The sequence below is a fragment of the Candoia aspera genome, chromosome 1 (assembly GCF_035149785.1).
Source record: "Candoia aspera isolate rCanAsp1 chromosome 1, rCanAsp1.hap2, whole genome shotgun sequence".
NCBI lineage: Eukaryota > Metazoa > Chordata > Lepidosauria > Squamata > Boidae > Candoia > Candoia aspera.
In genome coordinates this window covers 283,187,927-283,214,176 of record NC_086153.1, presented here as the reverse complement: position 1 = coordinate 283,214,176, position 26,250 = coordinate 283,187,927, and the positions used below count along the sequence as shown (strand labels likewise).

Here is a 26,250-nt window from a genome sequence, read left to right as displayed (position 1 = left end):
TGTAGAGGTGACATTTTCAGGGTTGTACATTTGAACATTGTTACCATATATAGTGGTTGAAGTGAAAGACCAAGGACATACTTTTTCCTATAGTCCCTTGGTAGATACGCCTTGCTACTCTATTGCAGGGCTTTGACAGTTAATAGTTTTCTGGATTAGGTTTTATATCTAATCTGTGTTAAAATGGGCCATGAAAACTTGACTTTTTAGAGTGTGAACTGATATTGCAAAAAGTACTATCCTTAGTGTTATTACTGCATGAACAGCAACATGGCAATGTTGGGAATGTGGATTTGGGCCTAAGGCTATTTCAGTGATACAGTTTTACTGCTGACAAAGACATTTGGATTTACCAAGTGCTTCCACTAAGTGCTACTTAAAGAATTTAGGAGCTTAGGGTTATGCACCAGAATGGACAGATAGATGGATTTTTTGCTTTATTTCTGTCCAGGTTTCCAGTTATTTACTGTCATCATTTGTGGAATTATATTCTCATTTATTATTATGACTACTGAAATCACCAACTACAGTTGGATCTTACTTTTCCGTTATCAGCTCTGCAAAATCAAATGCTATATTTGGTGATTTGTCAACAAGTTGATCCAGCTCTCTCCTATTTTTACATTTCATGTCTCAATATTATACTTAACTGCCACTGACATAAACTCAGTACACAGATTTGATCTCACAAAAGCATGCTACCCTTTTTTAATATGGTCTCTCTAATCTAATACATCATATTTGAAATAAATTATCACTCAGTCCTCTCTGTGCTTATTGCAAACAAAACAACTTGACATTTTCTTCATATGTCTTAACAAACACAGGTCTTCTGGTAATTTGAGAAGCCTTCTGGTAAAACTGTCTTTCACAGCCTCAAGGTGGAGTTACCATATTTATTATCTGCAGGCATCTTTAGAATTCACTTTAGATTAATCTGATGGCATGATATTAGCAGGATTATTAGTACTAAAGCAACAATAACAAAAAGCCTGATTCTAAGAACATTATAGCATTCCAGTAAAACCAGTGTCACCTGATAGGTTGAAGGAAGCATGTCTTCTCTGTAGTAGTCTCTTTTCACAATATACCTTCAAAGAGTCATATGGCCCCCACCATTACCTTATTTAAACAAGCCCTTAAAACCTGGTTCTTACCCCAGGCCTTGAGCTAAACAGGGTGAAGACCCCTGTGTGATGTTTGATGTGTTATTTTTTATAGACAATTATTTTTTCTATTGCTTTAAATTATCTCATATTGTATGCTGCCCAGAGCTGTGAGGGAGTTGGGTGGCTTGTAAGTTCAATAAAGAAATACACTAAAAAGGCTAGCATCACAATTAAATTAAAAAATATATATTCATGTCTAAAATGTCTTGCTTTTTGAATGTCCTCCATTTTTGAACAGAATAAAATTATTCCATTCTTTAGATAAAGGCTCCATCATCATCTAATTCCATGTAGAAGCCTGATGTTATTAAACTAAATTAAGGATCTGGCGAAATATTTTCTTCCACTCATTATCTTGCCAATCAAATTCAACTTAGAATGTTACAATTTCTTACATACAAAAACTCAAGTCCAGGCAAAATATGGCGTCAGGACAGCAGAAAACAGCTAAAAAAAATTGGGGGACATATTTGTCTCTTCTCTGTGGTATGTCTCCTGAATCCTCTGTCAAGAGGCAAAAGGTATAAATGGCATCAATGGTAGCCCAGGTGAAAAAGCCCTGTTCCATCCTGACTACACCAGGAATACTGTGTCCAGTTCTGATCTCCACAATACAAAAAGGACACTGAGGGACTGGAAAGAGTGCAGAGAAGAGCAACAAGGATAGTAAGGGGCTTGGAGGCTAAATCCTATGAAGAGCAGTTAAAGGAACTTGGCTTAGCCTAAAGAAGAGAAGGCTAAGGTGAAGTATGATAGCAATCTCTCCAATACACAGGGCAAAGGGTAAGACAAGATTCAACGGGTCGAAGCTTAATAGAGAGATCCAAACTTGAAATGAGGAATTTCCTGACTGTGAGAGCAATTAAGCAGTGGAACAGCCTGCTTCCTGAAGTCATGGGTGCTCCATCACTGGAAGTTTTCAGGAAAAAACTGGACAGTCCAGAATAGTCTGAGGATTCCTGTACTGGGCAAGGGTTGGGCTAGAAGACTGCCAAGGCCCCTTCCAACCCTATGATTCTATGATGTATTTTACTGCATTTTAAATATGCATACAGCTCTTTAGAAATTTCAGTTAGGAAGCAAGCTACAAGTATTTCAAATAGACATATAACTAAGAAACTTCAAAAAGTCCAATCTCCGACTGATTATTTGAAAAGTTGCCAGTTTAAGGGCACTTAGCTACGAATACGTGTAGATAGGTTTGCAGTCTTAAAGAAGTAAAGCAAGATTTCTACTGACTTTTGGCTTGAAAGCAGTAATTGCTGTAGCATCATCATTTTGTTTTTAAAGAAACCAAAATAAATAAACAGAACAAAGATGGCTCTGAACTAGCTCTGACGCAGGTTCAAATGTTGCTAAGCAACCTCAAAGCTCTTTTACTCTTTCAATTCAGAGAATTCATAACGCATTTATCCAATCTGACCATATGTTAGCTTTGTTTTACATTATGCTATAATGCAGAAAAAGTGTTAGAAACTAGGGGGTGGAAATCAGGGGGCTTTAACTACCCCCAGTTAACTACATACAGCATAACAGTACCACTTTAAAGCCATATTAGAAAAGAGAAAAATATTAAAAACTAGTTCTGAACATGCCTCCTACTCTCTTATTTTTTACATCTTTATCAACAATGAAGTGCTTAAGTGATGTGCTAAGAAAAAAAGCAAATGAAAATTCAGGCTGTATCAATATAATTAGTTTCTAAATTATTCTGTGTTGGTCAAACCTCACCTCAAGTACTGCGTCCATCACCACTTTAAGAAGGATTTAAACAAAGTAAAATAAGTTTGGAGAAGGGCAGTGAAGCCTTCTTCAAGTACCTGAAAGAAAGTTCTGTTCTTTATCATCCTAGAGGGCAAAACATGGATCAGTGTTTAAGGTAGTTGGGTCCCCTTTGATAGATCCATTCAAACAGAGGCTCAGCAGCCATCTGTTCAGCATGCGTCAATTTCCATTAACCCAAATTAAGCAGGGGACTGGATCTGATGGCTTAAATGGATTCTTCCAACTCTCTGACTTTCTGAGGGTGGATCAGAACCCACTAATTAGCAGCAGCTTAATTTTGTAACATATATGCGTTACAAAATGTAAAAAAACTAAAACTAGGGGCAAAGTCTAAAACAGTTAAAAGCCTATCTTCAACTCTGAACAAAAGAAAAATTAATTACAAGCTTAAGAGCTTAAAGAAACAGCAAAAGCTAAATAAGATTTTGATCTAAAAAGGTTTTAAGATTAAGGCTCCAGATAAATTTGGAATATTGACTTTTACTGTAAGATTCTGGAATTAACTCTAAAAAATAAACAACTTCTTGTGGGAAACAGACAAAAGGAATGATTTTAGAAACTAGACATTTTTTGTTGTTTATTCATTCAGTCGCTTCCAACTCTTCATGACTTCATGGACCAGCCCACGCTAGAGCTTCCTGTTGGTCATCAATACACCCAGCTCCCCCAGGGACAAGTCCGTCACCTCTAGAATATCATCTATCCATCTTGCCCTTGGTTGGCCCCTCTTCCTTTTGCCTTCCACTCTCCCTAGCATCAGCATCTTCTCCAGGGTGTCCTGTCTTCTCATGATGTGGCCAAAGTATTTCAGTTTTGCCTTTAATATCGTTCCCTCAAGTGAGCAGTCTGGCTTTATTTCCTGGAGGATGGACTGGTTTGATCTTCTTGCAGTCCAAGGCACTCTCAGAAGTTTCCTCCAGCACTACAGTTCCAAAAGATCGATCTTCCTTCTCTCAGCCTTCCTAATGGTCCAGCTCTCGCAGCCATATGTTACTACCAGGAATACCATTGCTTTAACTATGTGGACCTTTGTTGTCAGCGTGATGTCTCTGCTCTTCACTATTTTACTGAGATTTTTCATTGCTCTTCTCCGAAGGAATAAACGTCTTCTGATTTCCTGACTGCAGTCAGCATCTGCAGTAATCTTTGCACCTAGAAATACAAAGTCTTTCACTGCCTCTACGTTTTCTCCCTCTATTTGCCAGTTATCAATCAAGCTGCTTGCCATAATCTTGGTTTTTTTCAGGTTTAGCTGCAAGCCAGCTTTTGCACTTTCTTCTTTCACCTTCATCATAAGGCTCCTCAGTTCCTCTTCACTTTCAACCATCGAAGTGGTATCATCTGCATATCTGAGATTGTTAATATTTCTTCCAGAGATTTTAACTCCAGCCTTGGATTCCTCAAGCCCAAGATCATGTGTTCTGCATACAAGTTGAATAGGTAGGGTGAGAATATACAGCCCTGCCGTACTCCTTTCCCAATCTTAAACCAGTCCATTGTTTCGTGGCCTGTTCTTACTGTTGCTACTTGGTTGTTATACAGATTCTTCAGGAGGCATACAAGATGACTTGGTATCCCCATACCACTAAGAACTCGCCACAATTTGTTATGGTCCACACAGTCAGAGGCTTTAGAATAGTCAATAAAACAGAAATAGACCTTTTTCTGAAACTCCCTGGCTTTTTCCATTATCCAGGGGATATTGGCAATCTGGTCCCTAGTTCCTCTGCCTTTTCTAAACCCAGCTTGTACATCTGGCAATTCTCACTCCATGAATTGCTGAAGTCTACCTTGCAGGATCTTGAGCATTACCTTACTGGCATGCGAAATGAGTGCCACTGTTCGATAGTTTGAACATTCTTTAGTGTTTCCCTTTTTTGGTATGGGGATATAAGTTGATTTAACTAGACATTAGAGGGAACTAAAGATTTTAAGCAGAAGAAAAAAAAAATACAAAGCCTGATGTCAGTTAATACTGGGACTTACAGAATGACACAAAACGTTATAACATCAGAAAGATTAAAAGAGATCTTTGAAGAATGGAGCCAGACATTAGTAACTACAATATCAACACTGTCAGTAATGATGTCTGCTTCTATGGGTAGACTATGTTTAAAAGATGTTAATGAAGGAATGACAGATGTGGAATAAATTTTATCTGATAAGACAGAGAAAATACAGAATGTGGAACTACAAATGACACGCCAAGAGAATGATTTGGAAAAGGATGCTTTACTGGATATACAAAAGAAACTGGCTGAAGTTTTAAAAATTAAAAGGGAAATGTAAATGATAAACCAAGAGAATGACCTGAAAAATGTTTTCTTATTGGATTTATAAAAGAGGTTTGTTAAAACCTTGAAGAAATCTTGTGATGGGATAAAGAAGAATTGAAGAAAAATCAAATCCTATGACAATATTTGATTGAATTAAAGATTATGACTGTTAGAAGTAAAAAGGAAGGAATATAAAGTTGATTTATTCGATCAAGATTAAAATAAGACATTTTCTTGCAATGTTCTGGCAACCCTTTTTGGGCTTTTTGCTAACACCAAGATTGAAAAATTGATGTTTTATGGATTTGTTTATAGATAAGTAATTGGATATGGAATGAAGAGATATCTGTTTAACCTTATAAGGGGTGAAGAGTTATTACATTTGTTTAAACTGGTTGTGATGAAGTTGGAAGTTACTTCTTTATATATTTCTTTTCTTTCTTTTTCTCTTTTCTTTTACTTTTTATTCTTTCCATTCTCTTTCTCTAAGTTCAATTTGTATTAGCGTTTACTATTGTAATTAAAATTCTCAATAAATATTATATTTGAAAAAGAAAACACTGCCATTGTGGCAATGAAAGGGCTGGATAAAACATATGATTGTGGTTTAATAGCTGAAAATATTCATTTTAAATAGGAAGCAGACAAAAACCAAATAATTCTTGCACATTTAGAAGCAAATAAAATTATTTTTAAAAAAATGCCTGGCCCATTGTCTCCTGATATTCTACTTAATTCCTTAGTAAAGGTAAAGGTTTCCCTTGACGTAAAGTCCAGTCGTGTCCGACTCTAGGGGGCGGTGCTCATCTCCGTTTCAAAGCCTTGGAGCCGGCGTTGTCCATAGGACACTTCCGGGTCATGTGGCCAGCATTAATCCAGGAAACTATTTTAATTAGGATATTTCAAGAAATTCTCAGAAAAAAAGTTTAAACCAAGGCAACCAATTGTTAGTAAATGCCTGTCACAAACTCTCCACATTGTTTAGATTCTCTTTTTGTGATAAACATTTCAATAATCTGAGAATTAATCACAATGTTCTCTCACTTTGGACATTTGGCACATTCAGAATTTAGATACTAATAATCCTAGCTCAAATACTTCAAGAAGAATTTGTCTGAGACAATTGATTCAATTATTTTTCACTTTCTATTAATACAGGAGAAAATATAATTGTAAAATAGGCCAGTCAGCAGAACCATTACAAATCAAGATATAATTTTAATACTTTTTAAAAGGAAAATTTTACCTTCTGTTAAGGTGAAAGTTTTTTTAAAAAAATCTTTAGCCTTTGGTTAAAACAAGGATCAGAAGGCAGTAAGCCTAGAGGATAAGGCCGTAGACCTAAAACAGATGCTTACTGATTACTGTAGAAGGTTGCAACCCTCTGCCTAGCTCTCTAGAAATAAATCCCACTTGAAACCAACGAGAACAAGCTAATATACATCTCTACCTGCTGTTTTGATGTTAGAGAGAATCTGTACTGAAATGGGATCACACTCCTTACCAAACATCTTCCCAGAACTTTGTTGGGGCCTAAGTCTTGAATGTATTCTTTAAAATGTTTCTTTTGCCAAAGTTTCATATTCTTGCTTATCAGAAGTAACAAAGAGATGGATGAATAGGAATTCAAATAACACAGAAGGAACAGAGAAGTATATTCAAATAATGCAATGTTAATTAAAGCATTAAAACAAATAAAACCCTCAAGCAATAACCTGAGATTAAAATCCCAGAGCTAGTCAATGAATCTTCATCATAGGCATTTATTACAAGCCACAAAGACATCAAAATGACAATACATGCATGTCATCACACAAATGGCATGATTATATAATTTATGTCATGATGTCTGAAGCATTATTTGTGTGATGTCATGTTCTTTTGAATCTAAACTACTATATTTTTGTGCAGGTAGCTGCATAAATCCACTTATATTTATCTTATGCTGCTAGCCTGAGTTGCATGAATAGCCTGCTAAATTTTAAACAAGAAGTCAGGCTTTTACAGGCTTTTACCAAAAAAGAAACATGTGTGTTTCTTCAATCCTGCAATTTAGCATATCTGCATTTTTCACTTCAGTCTTTCTCTAACAATTGTCTCTGTTGCACTGATAGGTGCGTTTTATCTATGTTGATACGTCTAAAAAGGCAGAGGTCTCTTTGGGGAGAAATTACCTAATTTTCTTATATATGATTTTCTATAGCAACCTGGAACATCACTGGCACTTTTTGCTTTGCCAAAGTCTACAGACAGCTGGGCATATTCTTACATAGTTAATTCATGATACTATAATATTGTATTTGTAAACCAACACACTCCTATATGGAAGTCAGGCTAGTTTGTCTGGCAAAGGCACTTATTTTGTACCACACTCCACAGCATAAAGACCAGAATTATTAAAACATGATGGTGGGAGTTACTGAAGATATTTCCAATGTTTCTTTTGGCAGATGATCATTATTTCCATTCTAAGTACTAGGATATTCCTGTACAGAGGTGTCAAACATGTGGCCTGCAGGCCGCATGCGGCCCACCACATTCCCGAGTGTGGCCCAAACCAGATTAAAATGTAATTGGAGAAATATATTTAAGAAAATAAAATAAAAATACAACAAAACATAGATAATACTACATTTTAAAACTAAATAATAATTCATTTGGTCACCAATCACCAAAACTCCAGGCAGACTCTGAGAATCTGCAACAATTGAACAGATTTTTAAAAAATTATTATATTTATATTTTTTCCTTAGAATATAAAAAAGTTAATATTAAACGATTAGTATATATATTTTACAATGAAAGAAAGTGTTGGAAATAAAACCTTGCTCGCTTAGACCAAAGGCTACATAATCTAGCACTTCTTGTACCCCAAGGGCAAATGGTACCTATGAAAAAAATCTGTGGGCAGGACATAAGCATAATAACTCTCATTATTATTGGTTATAGCATTCAGGATCCATAATATTTTGTGTCTGATTTTGTAGGATAAAATATAGCTACCATGTGTAGTAGCCACTCCATGCATTTCTGTAAAGACACCTAATTTAATGTAAATATAAACACATTATTTAACTATGAATGATAGCACAAGTTGCTTCCTTTGATTCTTTCACCATTCCATTTCTGATTGTGAATTTTAGTATTGAAGCTAATAGGTGTAATACCTTTTTATCCATTTTGTCCATTATCATGCATTATATTATAAACTTCTTTATTAGATCTTCCCAGCTTTGTGCCTTCTATTTTTCCCTTTCTAACTGCCTTATTTTCTAGGCTAAACTATGATTAATAGTGGAACTGTTCCTGATAAGTTTTCTTGACAAGGTTTTTCATGGTGTTTTTGCTGAAAAAGACTGGATCTAACACTGATCATATTATATCTATCTATTGATCGATCAATCTTTAGTAGTACTGATAAACTTTTCATACATTTTTACTGTTTTGCTTTTTTTAAATGGTAATACAATGAGATATGCAGTATATATTCCAAAACATGGATCTACCAATGAGCATCCATATCATCCAAAGCCACCCTCATTCAATATACTATTTATAAATGGGGTGGAAAAGAAACAGGTCAGAGTATATATAGCTAAATCCAGACTTCAGTTCAAACTGTTCTTTGTAGTATTTTGATTTATTTTATTATTCAAATAACTAATCATATTTGTTGGATGCTATGCATCTGCTCTATTGTACATGATTTCTATTTTTTATTGCTATATCTTATCCTCAATCAGTCTGTGTATTGTTGGGATTTCCTTAGTTTTCTATTTTTGTGGAACTATATTGCTTAACCTGTGGAGAATTATTCATCACATTTTACAGTGAGAACATCACCTAAAATGAAATGCTTGAAAGAAGGTGCCAGTTTACAGGCAGATTTCAACTCAATGCTAACTTTTTATGATTCGAAGGCAAAGCTAAAATCTGGACTATGTGTTATATTGTCTACACTAATTACTCTCACATTTAAAGGAATTGATTAGATACCTATTAACTTTTTGCTGTATTAATCGTGGATAAAGGTATAATATTAGGGTTTTAATGTATGTCAGGACTTGTAACCATTATTCTAGTTTGCAGTCCCATCACAGATTCTTTATTCTATGTTTTTATCCATCTTGCATCTTAGGTTTTTTGATAGAAATATAAATAGCCACCAAAATGCAGGGAACTATTATTTTTCTTTATTCATACTAACAACCACCGCCACCATTTTTAGACGGTAGAAAATGGGCTCCCAATGGTATTTATTTTCATCCTTGATGAAAAATTCTAGCTTTGTAACAATGTATTCATTCTCAAATTTAAATTTTAGTAAATTATTTGACAGTTGTAAAGTTGAGACACACTAGTATCTATTCCTTATAAAGATGCCTTTAAGGAACAGAAATACTGAAAGCGAGACAAAAATATCCGGAGTGCCAAACCCACAGAAAATCATTCATCGTTGAATTTAGAGAGCAGGTCCTAAAATGAACACTGCCAAGAGAGACATCAACAGTATCAATTACAACAGTCTTGCACATCATTCTTCTTTTCAATGGCTTATCCATCAGCAACATTAAAGGGCCATCAGTAGCACTACAAACCTATCATCCTTGTGCAGCTTGAAGGGCATGAAAGCGGCAGACAATTGGCTTGCGGGCTAGAACCTTTTACCTTTAAGTCTGTAGCAGAATAAGGTAATGTACAAGTTATGCCTTTTATTATCCTTTTTTCCCTTCAGTCTTTTTGTTTGTTCATACCCTGTTATGGTAAGCCAGAGTTCACGTCTGCCATATACAAAACAAATGAATTATTTTCTGTATAACAGTTTACCTCTTTCTCACTTCCTTCCAATACAGGACTTGGCCCATCTCAAATCTTGTTCTCTACAATCTATCAGGGGTAGCTAAATGGATCAGGGGGTGAAAAACACACAGGAATTATAGTAGCCTTATCTCCCAATGCTCTGAAAAAGATGCAAACAGGCAAACCTACCAAAAGTAGTAATGAATTCTTACACAGAATTTCACTTTGTTGCAAATGTATCTCCATTTTTAGGAACTCTTATCCACTCTGAGCAATTTTTGCAAAGATCCTCCAGCTATGCAACCCTAGTTAACATTGCTCTGAGCAGGGCAAATCTAGACTAGTCAGGAAGAGTCAAATTTAATTACTTAAACCATGACTTTTTTCATTATTCTGGAAGATTCTTGTTGCTGATACAACCTTTGATGTAGACTTAATTTCTAGAAAGTATACTTAACATATAAAGCAACACTTAGTATTTTTCAGATCAATGTTCATTAAAATGATTATTTTAGTACTAAGTTATAGGAATGATCTGAACCAGGTGATATTTTTGCCATGATATGCTAAGACAACAACCAAGTTTTTAGTACAGTCTTCTTTATTTTAAGAAAAATCAAGCACATGAATTTTAGGGTTTCTTCTTTATGGGCAATTCAGTCAATTTAGTGCACTTGAGTTATGGTGGCACATTCAGGATTCTTTGTTTTCCTCTCTACATAGATTTTGGAAAAGAATCACAAGTTTTCCACTGTTGAATTCCTAAACTGTTTTTCAATAAACCTATTTATTTTTTCAAATCATACACGTTTATCTTCCCTGGCTCTAAAATTATTAAACTCACTTTTTTGAAGTCCTAGTTATGTATTCTAAAACTCAGCTTTAATTTCCCTTAAAACCAAGAATTCCAGCATCACTGTAACGGCCAGCCTCCTCGAGCATTCACCCAATGACAGTCTAGAGACTTGTGCTCAATTAACTGTTTAATGAAGCGAAGCGTTCTGATACAAGGAAGAAAGTTGTGCATGCCCTTTTCTTGCACAGTCTGCAGTTTAAAATCACAAACCTCTTTTCCGCCCCCACTCCCCACCAAGGTATGCACCCCTCCCCGGTACCAGCAGATGGCTTGAACTGTTACTGCCCATTGACCTTGGCAAGGGCCATCTAACCCAAACAATATATTTCACACTCCAATCTCATTTCCCCTCCCTGCTGGCGACTCGCAGTCTGCTGACACAGGTTTCTGGATATCTTCAAAATGGCCACAAGTTCAATCAGATGTTAGACTGACATTTGAGCGAGGAGTCTGACAATTACAATTGTACTTATCCCCAATGTTCCTGCTACCTTCTCAACTAAACTTTCCCTGTTAGTCACTATCAAGTCAGATAACAGATAGTGCCTCCCTTAAGCCTCTGAAGGAAAACGTCAGTGACATAAGTTAGGAGTTTCCTGGAAGTATCATGCTTGGTAGAGTTTTCCTCCCAAGAGATGTTGTTATCCCCTGTCACTGCTATTTTATGTCTCTTTGAAAGATCTGCAGTTTGCTTTTGGAAAGCATCATTTACATCTTCTCCTTGGTTGGACAAGCAACAATAGACACTAACGATATTAATTTTATAGATATTAACTTGTATTTACCTTCTTGTATTAAGAATTCAAACTCACTTTATTTTTCATACTTTAAGCATTTGTATATAGAGAATGAAGGCCATGAAGTTTATGAGCTAAATATATTTCTGATTTTTCACTGAATTGTTTAATAGTTTCTATTATAACAACACTGTGACTTCTTTTCAGTGTGTAGTCTTTATCTAAGTTTCCTGTTTCAGGATTTTCATCTCCAATTCAGTTTGAAGCCATCTTGTTCCAGTTCTCATGCTTCAGCCAAACACAATTTTACCAATTCTTGTGAGATAGAATCCATGTCCACACTTTATGAATTGAGTCTGATCAAGATATGTTCCCTACACTTCCTTGCAGCAATAAGTCTTTGATTTATTTTGTATTATTGTTTGGTGCAGCTATATTGCCTCTGCCCTTCTGGGATCTACCATCCTGCCTTCTGCCATGTGATAGTTTTCCTCTCCTGGATGTTCAGAGTTTGTTTCTTCTCAGAGGACCTAATTCCTTCAGTGTAGAGTATGTTCTGCTTCTGGTTGTCAGTCTAATCCACTGGACTTGCTCCTGTATTTGTTTTCCTTATATGGAATTCCTTCTTTTAGTTTCTGTCGCATCACTTTCTTTCTTTGATCTAATAAATCTTCATCTTCTTTCCTCAGCTAAAGTGTACCATCAGACTGCTCCAGACTGACCTTTTCTTCAAGGACTACCACAAGTGTGTACTTGTTGCAAGTACATGCCTCTTATTCTCATGACAGGAACACAAACATGGCACAAGCACTGCAGGTCAAACCCTGTCCATTCATCTTTAGTTACTCAGTTTATTTTTGTTTCCTTCTCAAGCTCACAAGTTAGCCAAATATTCATTGCTAACTAGGGATTTACCCTTCAATTCCCTGAGAAAATTCCCCTTAAGCTTTCTTAGTATACTCACTTTCTGGAAATTAGCTGCCTTGTATTGCTCTTCCAGTCTCCGATTATCACCTACAATGGACAATCAGCATCTCTTAGAACGTAACTTCTGCAATCAGCAGATATTCTGGGCTTTACCCAGAATAGTAATTTACTATTAACCCTCATCTCCAATGAGAATATAGTCCCTTAGAAAATACAGGTTCTTGGTTCCTCTTTCCTTTGTTCCTTTCTCCTACTGAAATGCCTGACAAACTCCTGTTAGCTCTCCTTCTTCACCTGCTCACCTCTCATGCTTTGTTTTCATATTTTAGCATATAGCAAAATATGTCTGCCAATTAACATGTTTACAACAAAAAGTCTGCAAGTGGGAACCACAGCATCTTACTCTAAAGTATTTTGCAGGGATAAACCAGCTGTTTGTTCTTGCTGTATTATTACGGCACCACTAGCTCACTAGCTCTAGTGAGAGTAAAGGACAATGAAGTTTCAATAGGATCTAAGGAAGTTTCTCTTGATACAAACCACAGCTTTGTGTAAATGATTTTCAAAAGCCTTGCAGCAGGAAAGTTAAGAATTACTCTCCTTCTCTTATTCCACCTTGCAATTCTGAAATTGTCCAGGGCCCTGGACTGCTATATATTTAAGTGATAATAATTTTATTCATGAAATAGCATCACATCTGTTGCAGCTCTTCACTTTTCAGGCTCAAATAATACTTAGAATAATGCCAATCCAATTCTTCCATGTGTCAGTCATACACAAAACAAAGGTGAGGGCACATTTTTAAGGAAAAAAATTATCTGTAGTTGAGAGGGATAAAATCCTCCCATGGACAGTGCTTATCCCCTATGGCATCTCTCTAATTTCATTTCCTAAACAGACTTTAGTAAAGGAAAAATATGCCTGGAGGGACAGAATATCCCCCTATCCCTAGTCTTGGAAAAATATATTGTTATCTACTAACCAGTTTTGCTGTAAAAAATCAGGAGCTTCAAAGCTACACCCTCTTTATCTATAATGCGAATCTGGGTAAATAGCTGTGTTGTATTTGTATGCAGTTTTGACTGCAGTCTATTTTTACTACGTTTGTGACTTGTTTCTACGTCATATCTCTAAGAAACTGCAAATGGTAGCAATGGGAAAAAGAGCATCATTTTGTGCACCATTATTCTACCCACCCTTAAGAATGTAAAACACAATGATAACCACTATACCCTATTCAGATACAGGTTCAATGGGAAGCAATTCCCTAATTTGTTCTCAAAAAGATTGATTTTGTTTCATTATATATAAGAAATGCCAAAATGGAATTGAATCGCATGCTTTTATTAATTTCATCAAGGCTAAGAAATAAACAGCTATCTAGCCTTTAAACCCTTGCTCCAGCCTATTCCAATAACTGAGTCACTGAATCACAACTACAGTATGAAACCTTGGCATTTCTTGCAACAGCAGGACCTGCTCCAAAGTCTGCAGGATGCAATACACTACAAAACTAATATTTTAGTATAGGAGCCATTCCTAGGATTAGAACTTTATACATATTTAAAAAATCAGTTTAAAAACTGATCTGATACCGCTTCTAATGCCTATAACACTTCATATTTCACCTCAAAATAAAACTTTAAGGTTCAGTTAATTTTCATAAATACCATTAGATTTTTTGAAAGAAACATTATATTAAAGCATAACAGAAATATGCTTTCCAGGTACCCAAACAACCTGTAGATCTTTGGAAAAGAAAATTAAACATCTACTTATTTGGCCCTAGCTCACTGAATAAGCACCAAGCTACTGAATCAGCGCACCCTTCAGCTTGGGCAAACATCCAGCACTGGGGCTATACAAAACATTCAAAGGAATGCTTCACAAAGTGTGTTGGCTTAAGGAAAGTATCCCTTCTTGAACCAGTGAAACAGCTATATCCTCTGGAAGGCACAGGACAACTGTTCGAAGAGTTTTCTCAGATTGTCTGCAGGTACTTGCAGAGAAAACACTTCTTCCCAGGCTGGAGTGAAGCAAAGCAGCTTGTGCATGTACACAAATGTGAAGACAACATGGGCAACTGTATCAAGTCATCTGAAGGAATGCAGCTGCCTCAGTGCTTCAAGAATAGAGGTGTTTTGTTTATATTGCTTCATGAACCACCTTCCAAAAGCTTTACACAGCCCTATCCAGCATTATCACTATGAAGGAAGACTACCAGCTTTCAGTCAAACAGCATGGGCAGATCTGCTAGAGCTGTGTACAAAAGCAAGCCCCCAGCAAGTTGTCTGGAGGAGAATTAGGAGGGGTTGGGATTAAGAGGTGAATTTCGTTACCATTTCTGCTTTTTGGATCAATAGAACTTTGATTTAATGGGAGCTGTTTGGAAATACACGTACACATTTCCTATTTGCTCAATTTTTTAAAAAAATCAGTTTTGACTCTAGTCTATTTTTACCACAGATTTGTGATTTGTTTTTATGTCTCTACTATTTGTCTATGCTGCAAATGACAGCAATGGGAAAAGAAGCATCATTTTGTGCACCATCTTGTTACCTGCCCTTAAAAATGCAATACTCAATGATAGCCACTAGACTCTACTCAGATATAGGTTCGATGGGAAGAAATTCCCTAATTTGTGTTCATCATTATTCCTCAATCAGTTTCCTTCTAAATACTTTTGGCCTCCCAGGAGGTAGGGCTATTGCATATCAAAGCTGAAGATGTACTGGAATGAGATGGGAGAAAACCAGGTTCAAATTCCAGTTGACCATGGAACTCACTGGAAAACTTTGGGCCAGTCCCTTTGTCTCAGTTCAATCTACCTTGCTGTTATCAAGATAAAACAGCAGTCTCCATGTACCTGAGCAAATTAGAAGAAAGTTAGGATATAAACAGGATAAATAAATAAGCAATAAATGAAAAAAAACCCCTCATTTATGATCTAGGAAGACTTGATTATTCTAACTGCAGTTCAGCTTCTTCTTGTAAGGATACCTTTTGGAGAAGCCTACTTATAGATAACGATTAGTCTCCAGAGCAATCCTAGTTCCTATTTAAGGGCCCTTTAAATTTGATTATTACTGGGGCTTTGATTTTCAGTTAATCAATCATGAACCACTGGTAGGACACAGATTGCAACATGATACATATTAGGTATATGGTTAAAAAAGATTCAAGAAGTAGGTTCCCAAATTCTTTTCTTAGTTAAAAAGTGGATTTAGGATCTGAAAAAGATGAACAATCCTGCAATAAATGGCAGTATTTTGTTTTATTTTAATGAAAGCTTTATTTATAGATTGTTATCACAAAACAAAATGAAAGCCAGTTTGGTGTAGTGGTTAAGGCATCAGGCTAGAAATCAGGAGACCGTTCTAGTCCTGCCTTAGGCACAAAGCCAGCTGGGGGACTATGGGCCAGTCATTTTCTCTCAGCCCTAGGAAAGAGGCAATGGCAAACCACTTCTGAAAAACCTTGCCAAGAAAACTGCAGGGACTGGTCCAGGCAGTCTCCGAGAATCGGACACGATTGAACAGATTAAAAAAAAAATCACAAAAATATAATCAATACTTTTGATTTATTCTGTAGGTGCTAATAAAATTCTGCCTTTATTATTCTACTTTGTAATTATAGCCTTTGTCTAAAATAAAATGCTATAAACCTAAATATAAATAATTGCCACTTAAAAATCAAAAAGGCTAAAGATAGTTGGAGAGGATTTCTGAGAAATCTAACAGATGATACTTCATATGGACAGGGAATTCTGTAACTGGGGGAGAAAAGAGGTAAACAATGCTTCAACAATTTCTACCTAATTCTTTTTTTGTTGTTTTGTTTTAAACAAATATAAACAACCTAAACAATTAAAATCAATATAAAATAGCATAAAGTAACTACATGATGACCTATCTTTCCATTTTGCTACACAGGTAAACTTTTCCATGTTTCTGGCCATTTGTCATACTCATTCATTGGTTTACACTGATATGGGATGGATATAGTTATGTCTTCTTGCATTGTAACACGATATACAGTATTATAAAGTTGTTTTTTCCTATAATTATAGAAATATCAAAAACATATAATTCTGTGATTACCTGTTCATTAGTAAACCAGCATAATTGCCTATTGCCAAAACTAATTACTAATATCTGCATTCTAATTGGTTAAGAAAGCAAGCATATTTCTGACAACCAGATTTGTTTATAAAAGTGCCTGACAATGTTAAGTTTGTTGAAATACACATCTTTGAGTATGAATATACTTTCTGACAATCTGCTGTCTACTAGATAATTTTATATTTAATCTTTTATTTGCATGACAATGTCGCCAACCACTAAAATGACAGAAATATGGTATTAATTTGACATAATATTTACAGATCTAACTAAGCTTCCTTGTTACTATACACATATAATTTGAGACATGCCAACATGCATAAGAGAATGAAATGTCAAGCATAATCATTCTCTCCAAGATAGCTGTCCAGTTTCTGCAACACAAATTTGTCATTGCAGCATGTTACAAACTGGTTTTCTAGAAGTGTGAACAAGGTTTTTAAAACACTAACCATGTGAAAGTTTACTCTAGGAAGCAGAACAACCTACAAGATATCCTTTGTTACTGTGATACTCTCCAGTTGTTCTTGCATTCCATATCCCATAAGCCCCAGCCACTATAGCTAATGGTGAGAAATGACTGGAGTTAGAGTAATGGCTAGAGCAGTGTTTCTCAACCTTGCCAAGTTTAAGATGGGTGGACTTCAACATGGCTGGCTGGGGAATTTGGGAAGTTGAAGTCCACCCATCTTAAAGTTGGCAAGGTTGAGAAACACTGGGCTAGAGGGCTGTAACTGCCCAACTCACTGCTGTTTAGTTCTGGGTAGTTCTCTGCCTTTCAACATTTCAGTGTATTAATTAAAATAAATGGGTAACTCAAACATGCTTTGTTTTATAAATAATCAGAGTTCTCAAAGCATTTACTGTAAAAACATTTATTGTGAAGTTCAGCTGTTTTTACAGTTTTCATTTATAGCCCTTAAAAGCTTTTGTGTGAAAAAAATCACTAAAGCAGATCGTAGCAGGCGGAGAGATCAGTATTAGAAAAATACATTATTCTATCTCTGTAGACTCAAACAAGGGGCTGAAGAAAGGAACAGAGTGATCCAATCAATCAGGTGGAGAGTAAATTTACTTTGGGTTGCTTGAAATATAGAAAAAACTGATTTAAAGACAAAGGGAGTGACTTAGAAAGTGTGTTCATGGGATTCACCTTGCCTTACTAGGCACTACTACCCTTGGGAAACTAACTAATCTGATTATCTGGAACTCATCAGAGAAACCAGGTGTAGCCTCAATTAAATCAAGAGCAGACACCTCCATTGCTGATAGTTACCAGTGTTTTGTTGTTTCCCCTAATACATGAATTAAAAGACAAAAATGTATTGGCTTGATCAAGGTGAGGGTTTCTGCTGAGAGAGTGCAGTGAAGTCTTAGATCTCCCCACATTCTCTTTGTTTGTGTTTCATATCTGCCCATTCACCAGGGATGGAGGTAACAAAAAATTGGACAAGAAAGTGGGTGGATCCAGCCCAATTTTTGCAGGTGGCTGAATTCAAGAGGGCTAACTTCATTTTTCCCCTCTCTTCCAGCTCTAGGCTACACACAATGCCTAAGCAAAAGTAAGGATACCCAGGGAAAGTGTGTGTGATTACGAACAAAATTGATGAAACGTAGTCTGTTGTTTTTGAAACTCTATAGAAATACAGAGAACCTATAGAAATACCTTAAGAATGCAAGGTTTATTGAAACATCTAGAACTAGATGGATTAAAACACCACTTTTCTGGGAACTGGAATAGCAGAGTTCAAAAGATACACCTGTCCAAAAATCAAACAAATTATTTTACACCACAGCACAATCAGTGAATCAGATCGAGGTCTGTAAGGCACAATCATAAATCACTGGACTCAGGTGGGTTTTTTTCTAAAGAGATACAAGCAGACCGCACTGTAATATTGTAATCCCATGCACAGTTATCTGAGTAATCATGCATAAAATGGAAATAATTGGAAATGCGGCTGAGAATTACACTTTATCACACAACTGAAGAATAGTGTTCTTTTATAAACAACACTGTCAATAGATCAAGGCTTTTTAATAATTGACTCACTTATAAAGCATATATTATCACCCATCCCTAATTCTTTTTCTGGGGTGACTTTTCTATTTAAACCCAATATTGCAAGTGCAAGGTTATCTCTTTGCTGGAGGAGAGGGTGGGAGGAATGAAGGCCAACCTTTCTTCTTTAAGGCTTAACAAGGACAGCAAAGCACACATAGGTACTACACAAAGAGTTCTGTATCAAGGCCAGCAAAAAGAGAAATCTGAAGAGAATAAGCACAGGAAATCGTCCAGTAGCAGAGGAAGGAGGGTGCCAAGGAAGATTTCCAATGAACGTGGTGAATACTTGGAGGCATGTGGTATAAACACACAAGGATGTGGATGTGGTGTACCATGATCTCAGTAAAATTTTCAACAAAGTCCAGGCTACATTCACAAAAGCACTGTGTTCACTCCATGCCACAGAAACTGACCAATCAACTTGAGGCTCTGAACACAGAAGGCATGCTCCACATACTTGAAGTAATTCTATCACTCCAATTGCACAGAAAAATGGAAAGAGCTATCTGCTCTGCAGAGATGAAGAGTGAATACACTGCCAAGCTGAGAAGCAAAAGGGAGATGTATAGAAAATGGAAATATGGTTAATAACTAAGGAGGAATATAAATTGGTAGCTCAGCCCTATAGGGAAGGAGTCAGGAAAACTAAAGCTTAGAATGAGATGGTAAGGCATGCAAACCATAACACAGGGGGTTCGGAATATGTCTGAAATAAAGTAAGAGTGAAAGAGGCAGTTGGTCTGTTATGCAGCGAAAGTGAGGATGTCATGATGGAGAACAGAGAGAAGGTTGAGCTGCTTCACCCTTTAACTGTCTTCCTAACTGTGAGGGCATACAGACGTTGTCTGGAAACAGGGAAGAAATAAGTGAACTGTTAAGGGGGACATCCAGAAAACATTACTCCGTCCTAAGACGAAAGCGTAAGACAGACACTCAAGATAACCCAGCCTGGACTTTGTTTAGTAAAAAGTGAGGTAGAGCGAAACTCAGGTTTTCAAGGCTTTGTTATTCCATCCTATAACAATAAAGAGCATCCATGGAATCCCTGCCAAGCCTGTTTCTTAACCATGCTTGCCTCCAAGGGCTGACACTAACCTAGTTCAGTATTGTTAACAATACAGTAAGAACCCATTTTACTACTTTAAAGAAATTTATGTCTCCAGTGACAGATGAAGTATATCTTAGAATGTTAAAGGTGCTGGCAGAAAAGGTTTGGAAACCACCAACTGTAATCTTTGAAAACTACTGGAGAACAGATGAGATGCCAGAAGAGTGGAGAAAAGCAAACACAGTCCCAATTTTTTTTTAAAGGACCCAATAACCCAATAATACCGGTTTAATGTCTGTCCTGGGCAAAGTATTAGAATATATTGCAGAGCAACATATCTGCAAACAGTTAGGAAAAAGTGCTACCATTATCTGGGGCCAGGATGGGTTTATCAAAATGAACATCAGCCAAGATTAGATCAGATCAAACTAACATTATCTTGATAAAGGACATGTTGTGGATGTGGCGTACCTTGATCTCAATAAAGGTTTTCAACCAAGTCCAGGCTTCATTCACGAAAGCACTGTATTCACTCCATGCAATACTTGTTCTGTGCACGGCACTTCAAATGAGACATGGAGAAGCTAGAGCAGGTTCAGAGGAAAGCTACTAGGGTGATAAGGGTCAGGAAAACCAAGTGCTGTGAGGAACACCTAAAGGAGATAAGCATGTTTAGCTAGCAAAAGAAAAGTCTATGAAGAAATAGAGTAGTGGTTTACATATATTTAAAAGGCTGTCACATGCAAGAGGGCCTGTTGTCTGTTGAAGATGAAGTCTAATGGACTAAATTAAAGGAAAGGAGAGTCCAGCTAGATATTAGGAGAAGGAATCTGATAAGCAGTGGAACAGTCTACCTAGAATAGTGGTAGATTCCCCTCCCTGGAAGTTTTCAAATGGAATCTGGATAGTCACCAATTGGGGATAGATAATGGACTCCTTGTCTGATCAGAGGGTTGGACCAGAAGACTGGTCAAAATTATATTTTTACTGGTATTTAAGTATATTTATATTGGATTTTTTATATTGTATCATTTTTATTGACTGTTATTGATTATCCCTAAGCTGCCCAGAGTCACTGTATACCAGTTGGGCGGCAAAGAAAGTTGATAAAATAAATAAATAAAAGCTTCTGGGCAGGTAAAACCAACAATACTGACAAAACATATTATAAAAATTAACAGTAGTAATCAATTCACTAGTAATATATTAAATAATAAATAAACCCTCCCCCAATATGGATGCTAATAAACTTAACTGGGATTGAAATCTTGGTAAAATAAAACTGTCTTTAAAGATCTGAAAACCATGAGAGAGGGAAGTTTATGGACCTGTGGGAACAGAGAGTCCCAAAGTGTGAGGGCTGCCACAGTGCGAACAGCCACATAGGCTGTCATCTCTATGTGGACCTGCCTTCAGATGGAAAAGGGACTCTGAACAGGCTTTGACAAATGTTCCCACCAGGCAGGCAGCCCCAGTTCTGGTAAATCAGTGCTATCCATAAGAGGGCTTTACAAAATGCTGGAAAGGATTTCTTTAAAATAAATTTGGAACATTAAAACTATATTATAAACTTTCTGCTTACCACAGTTCAAAAGAAAAGAATCAAAGCATCTGAATTATCAATGAGATCAATCTCCTACAGGTTAAAGGCAAGTAATATATAACCCATCCAATTTTACAAGAACTTTATAAACAAAGCTTAACATATTAGACCCTCTGTGGCTGAAATCCAAAGACATTTAACATCTATATAATATATCTACATATCGCTCATTTAAATGAAAGGAGCCACAGTGGTCCTTTATAAGACTCCTGTTTTGTAATGCTGTTTGCCAGTTGAAATCCACTGAAATGTCATGTTGTTGTTTTAGATTTAGTTACTTTAATGAGAAAAAAATATATACTAATGGTTATCCTTCACAGCTGCATGGGACCCAAATTTTCAGAGTATCAGGGGGAAAAAAAGGAACCAAGGATGGCATTTGCACAGTTTATATCTCAGAAGCATCCAGTTAGTCATTGCTTAAGATACTTTCAATTGATGGGCTTTAATGTGTGGAGCAAGACAACTGTTTGTTACCTGCTTGATAGTTAACATTTAAAATCCCCTAGTAATTTTACAGAGGTGAGCAAAGTCATGCCATTTAGGGATGAAATACAAAGCCAAAGCCATGTGAAGCGTAATTTACTTAAAATGTTTAACCAGCTAACAAATCAGATGTAAGTAAAATATATGCCTCCATTTGTTACCCAGCTTGAATTTTACTAGAGTCTGAAATGACTGTACAAACATCCAGCCAATTATTATTTTGATATTACTGTACTGTACTAAATGTAAGCATGCTGCTGAAGCAGATGCATTTTAGAATTTGCACTTTTTAGAAAATGCATTGATGCTGCTGATGCCTATTTATTAAGGTGTCATGCATACAGTTGAACTGGTGTTATTGTGCTGGGCACATGATATAACACCATGTCCTGTCAGCAAAAATGTATCTTGTCATTTCACTTATTTTACATGATATGCTTGGAAAGACTGTGTGTGTGTGTGTGTGTGTGTGTGCACGTGCGTGTGTTCATCTTTCAGCCCCTGGGCAAACCTAAAGTACCAGCCAAAGTTCCCCCCACTGATGCAACCACCATGTATAATCTCTGAGGCACTCAGAGGCAACACAGCACTTGTGGAACCACCACCATTTCAGGCTGAAGTTTGTAATTACAGATAATAACCCATAATATTCAGATTCCATGAAAGAATCCTGTACCGCCCCACCCCACAAAAAAAGATGAAATTCTTGTGAGACTTCTGTTTTCACTTTGATTTGAACATGATGGCACTAGAAGTGTAAACAAAACCTACCTACAAAGATGGATGCGGCAGGCATTATATTGTAATTGGGTAATTAGTTACTTACTACAGTATGTCAGGATCTGTATACCAGAAATTCATGTTAGATGCATACCACACTAATATGCTGTTGCACATACAGGAGCTGTCAACCTGATATAAACACAGATTGTGCAATTCAGTAATTAGAAATTAATTTGACAATCCCCACCGCCCCACCGACAGAATCGTATCCACTTGGGGACAAATCTAAGGCTTTGTATTCATAAAGTGGAGCAAGCCTATTTATAGTTTTCCCAGTAGTAAAATATACAGTACTTCCAATACGGTTCTGTTCACCTGAATGGTTACACGGGGCACAAATCTCTCCAGGCTCACGCCCCCCCCCCCCCCCCGTGCATAACCTGTTATATATTCCAGCGGTTGAGGCTACCATTAAGGGATCAAAATCTAGAGAAGTTTAGGAAGCTGCAATACAGTAACGCTGCTAAATATACCCAAAGAAAAATCTTTCTTTTGACACAAGCTGCAGAAGCTCTCTTTCCAGAAGACTCGCATTAATGGCAATGTGGCGATCACATCAGGATCCCCCTCTCACGAGAGGGGGGCATAAAACAATAAAAAGGCAGGCCACAGGCCCCGGGGAGCCGCAGCAATACGAAGTGGGCCTTCTTGGGAGCGAGCCATTTGCCCCACAGCCTCCCGCTCCGAAGGCCACCGGGGCAGCCAGTGAGCTTCCGCAGGCCTCGCATGGAAGCCTCCCGTTCCGAAGGCCACCGGGGCAGCCAGTGAGCTTCCGCAGGCCTGGCATGGAAAGGAAGAGGGCGGTGCGGATTCCTCTTACCGACTCACAGCCGCGAGTCGCGGAGGGAGAGGCAGCGGCTGCCCCGCCGCGAGCTCCTCGCCTGCCGCGTCCCCTGCCTCCACGGCTGTGACCATCCTCGCCGCTGCTCTCCGCAAGCTTCTCCCTGCCGCTCGGCCGCCTCCGGTTGGGCCGGCCGCCTCCCCTTCGGGGCCGGCCGCCGCGTTCGGGCTGCATTGCAGTCCGCGCGTCCGGACTTCACCGGGTTCACGTGGATCTTCGCCTCCGCCGGAAAACGGGCCGCTCCAGGAACTGGAGGGACGGGGTCGCTGAACCCGCGGAAGCAGCTTCTCACGCGGTGCTGCCCGCCCTGAGAAGGGGGCCTAAACGCGGAATCTGCTGCGAGGCTGTTGCAACGAGCGCTTGGCTATTTTTCTTGGAGTTCAGTGGTTCTTGGAGAAGAAACACAAAAATAGCGGTTAAAATGGATCCAAACCCAAATTTCGAATAGTTACGCTTATCTGATTTATTAAACCGTAATAGGGTGTTAATATTACGCTTGACGGTGATAAGTGGGTGCCAGCATAAACATGCATATTAAGTAATACCCGTTTGAATACCTAACACGATAGAAAGGTAATTTAATTTATACCGAAGGATGTCACAAGTCTAATACTTCAAGCAACGTACTTCATAAATATCAGTGTGGCCCAGCATTGGGCTAGAGTTATATAAATTTTATATTTTTATTAAATGTTTTTAACTTTTTAAATTTTAATTAGTACTTTCCCCCTTATTTCCTGCATTTCTGCCAGAGAGGAGAGTAAGGCAGAACTGAATCTGAATCAAATCCTGAAGAAATACCCATAAAACGAATTCCTAAGCAATAAAAAATTAAAAGATACAGATCTCTCTCTGTGTGTGTGTGTGTGTGTTGTGTGTCCCCCTCTCTGCAGCTACACCTCACTCTTGAGCAGAATGCATTGCCCTGCAGTCAGCTCAGAAGCAATCCCATGGCTGCTTTGGAAGAGGCTTCTCAATACACAAATGCACATAATATTTTATACAGGGGTGTGTGCAGGAAGCGTAAAAAAAAAAAAAGTTGCCACTGCAAAAACAAAGCCTCACCCCTTTTATATCTGCATTGAGGTTGTATGCAAATGCAAAGGGATGAGGCTTTGATGGTACAATTCCAACTGCCTTTCTTAACCCTTCCTATGGAGCTTCCGTTTTATACATCCTTACTTTCATCACTTGCATTTAACCACACCACTTTTTGTTTCTGCCATGCCTTCAGGATGTTGATTTCAATCTGATTCCCAACCCATACCTGATGCAACATAAGGTGCCTACCTGATCGGTGTAAAGGATTTTCCCTCTGGTCACGACACATTTTTGCTTCACCAACCAATCTGTCGGGTGACCTCAGGAAGATGAGATTAATCCAGCTCTTATTTTGGCCAGTATGGGCTGTTGGAGATACGCTCCCTTCTTTTTTTTCTTTTTACATTTTTTTGTCCCACCTTTATTATTTTTATAAATAACTCAAGGCAGGAAGCATACTTAATATGACCCTTCCTCCTATTTTCCGCACAAAAAAAACCCTGTGAGGCAAGTTGGGCTGAGAGAGAGTGACTGGCCCAAGGTCACCTAGCCAGCTTTCATGCCTTAGGCAGGACTAGAACTCAAGGTCTTCTGGTTTCTAGGCTGGTCCCTTAACCACTAGACCAAACTAGTTCTGTACAATTGGGTCCTGTCCTTCAGAACCATTCTGGTCTCTTCTCTAACCCCCCAGGGTCTTTGAGCTGAACCAAGCTCAATATTTTGTTATTGTATCACAACAGGTTATTGTATTATCTGCTACAGTTTAAATTGTCCTTTTTTGACAATAACATAATTCAATTTCTTCTGGCCCAGCACCCTTTTTGGCCTTATCCCTCTCTTTGCAGTATTTTCTCCGCTAAATGTCATTTTTAGTTTCTTCTATTAGCTTGTCAGATCCAATTACTATTTCTGTTTTTTAAGGTCCCTCAAAAACTTATTTCAGTTTCTAAAATATGCTTGCAGTATAATAGGACCATACTAACTCTGATCTACAGTGCAGTGAAATGCAGAAAGAATGCCATCCGAGCATATCGAATCTGGAGATTCACAGCTGAATATATCCCAACATGTTAATTAATTAATTAAATAAATAAATAAAAGTTAATTAATTAATTATCCAATTTGACCCTCCCATCTCCTCCCATTTGGGGACTAACTTTCCCTGAGCTGGTGCCTTCCAGATGTGTGGAACATGCCTTTCACTCTGTTGGCTGGGGATAATGGGTGTTTTAGCCCAAAGCGCTTGGAGACTGCCAGCGCAGGGAGTGCATCAGTGCATCTCCCAGTATATGATTTTATTTCATACTATTTTGTTAATTACACTCTGTTAATAATTACAAATGCATAGCTGGCATTTGCAACCATCATCTGTGATCAGATGTTACAACTCTAGCACTCTGGTAGGGCCAACTGCTGGAAGGTCCTCATCCTTTCCATCTTTAAACATTTTTTTTCAGATGAAAGATGTTAGCAGTACAATGGAAATGAGTTTAGTTTCCATTTTAATATTCCATAGAACATTTAATCTAACTCTGAGCTGAAGAATTGTAGGAAATTATCGTGGCAATTAGATTCAACTGCCTTGCTCTACTAAAGTTGCTTTAGGCTACTGTTCAGTGAAGCTAGCACCAGTACCCCATACAGGGGAGCGCTAACAGGCAGCTCTAACTCAGGACCCTTGCAAAGGGGAAATCAGATCTGTATAAATACTC

The 26,250-nt window shown here is 37.6% G+C and overlaps 1 protein-coding gene across 1 annotated transcript in view; it reads right to left on the bottom strand.

The window, feature by feature from the left end:
• The window catches only part of AVEN (apoptosis and caspase activation inhibitor), a 122,511-nt gene extending 98,801 nt beyond the window's left edge, over positions 1–23,710 (bottom strand). Inside the window, exon 1 of the mRNA XM_063289976.1 lies at positions 23,477–23,710. Within this exon, the coding sequence (XP_063146046.1) occupies positions 23,477–23,671 (195 nt within the window). The 5' untranslated portion in view covers positions 23,672–23,710. The remainder of the gene's footprint in view (positions 1–23,476) is intronic.
• Between the last annotated feature and the right edge of the window lie 2,540 nt (positions 23,711–26,250).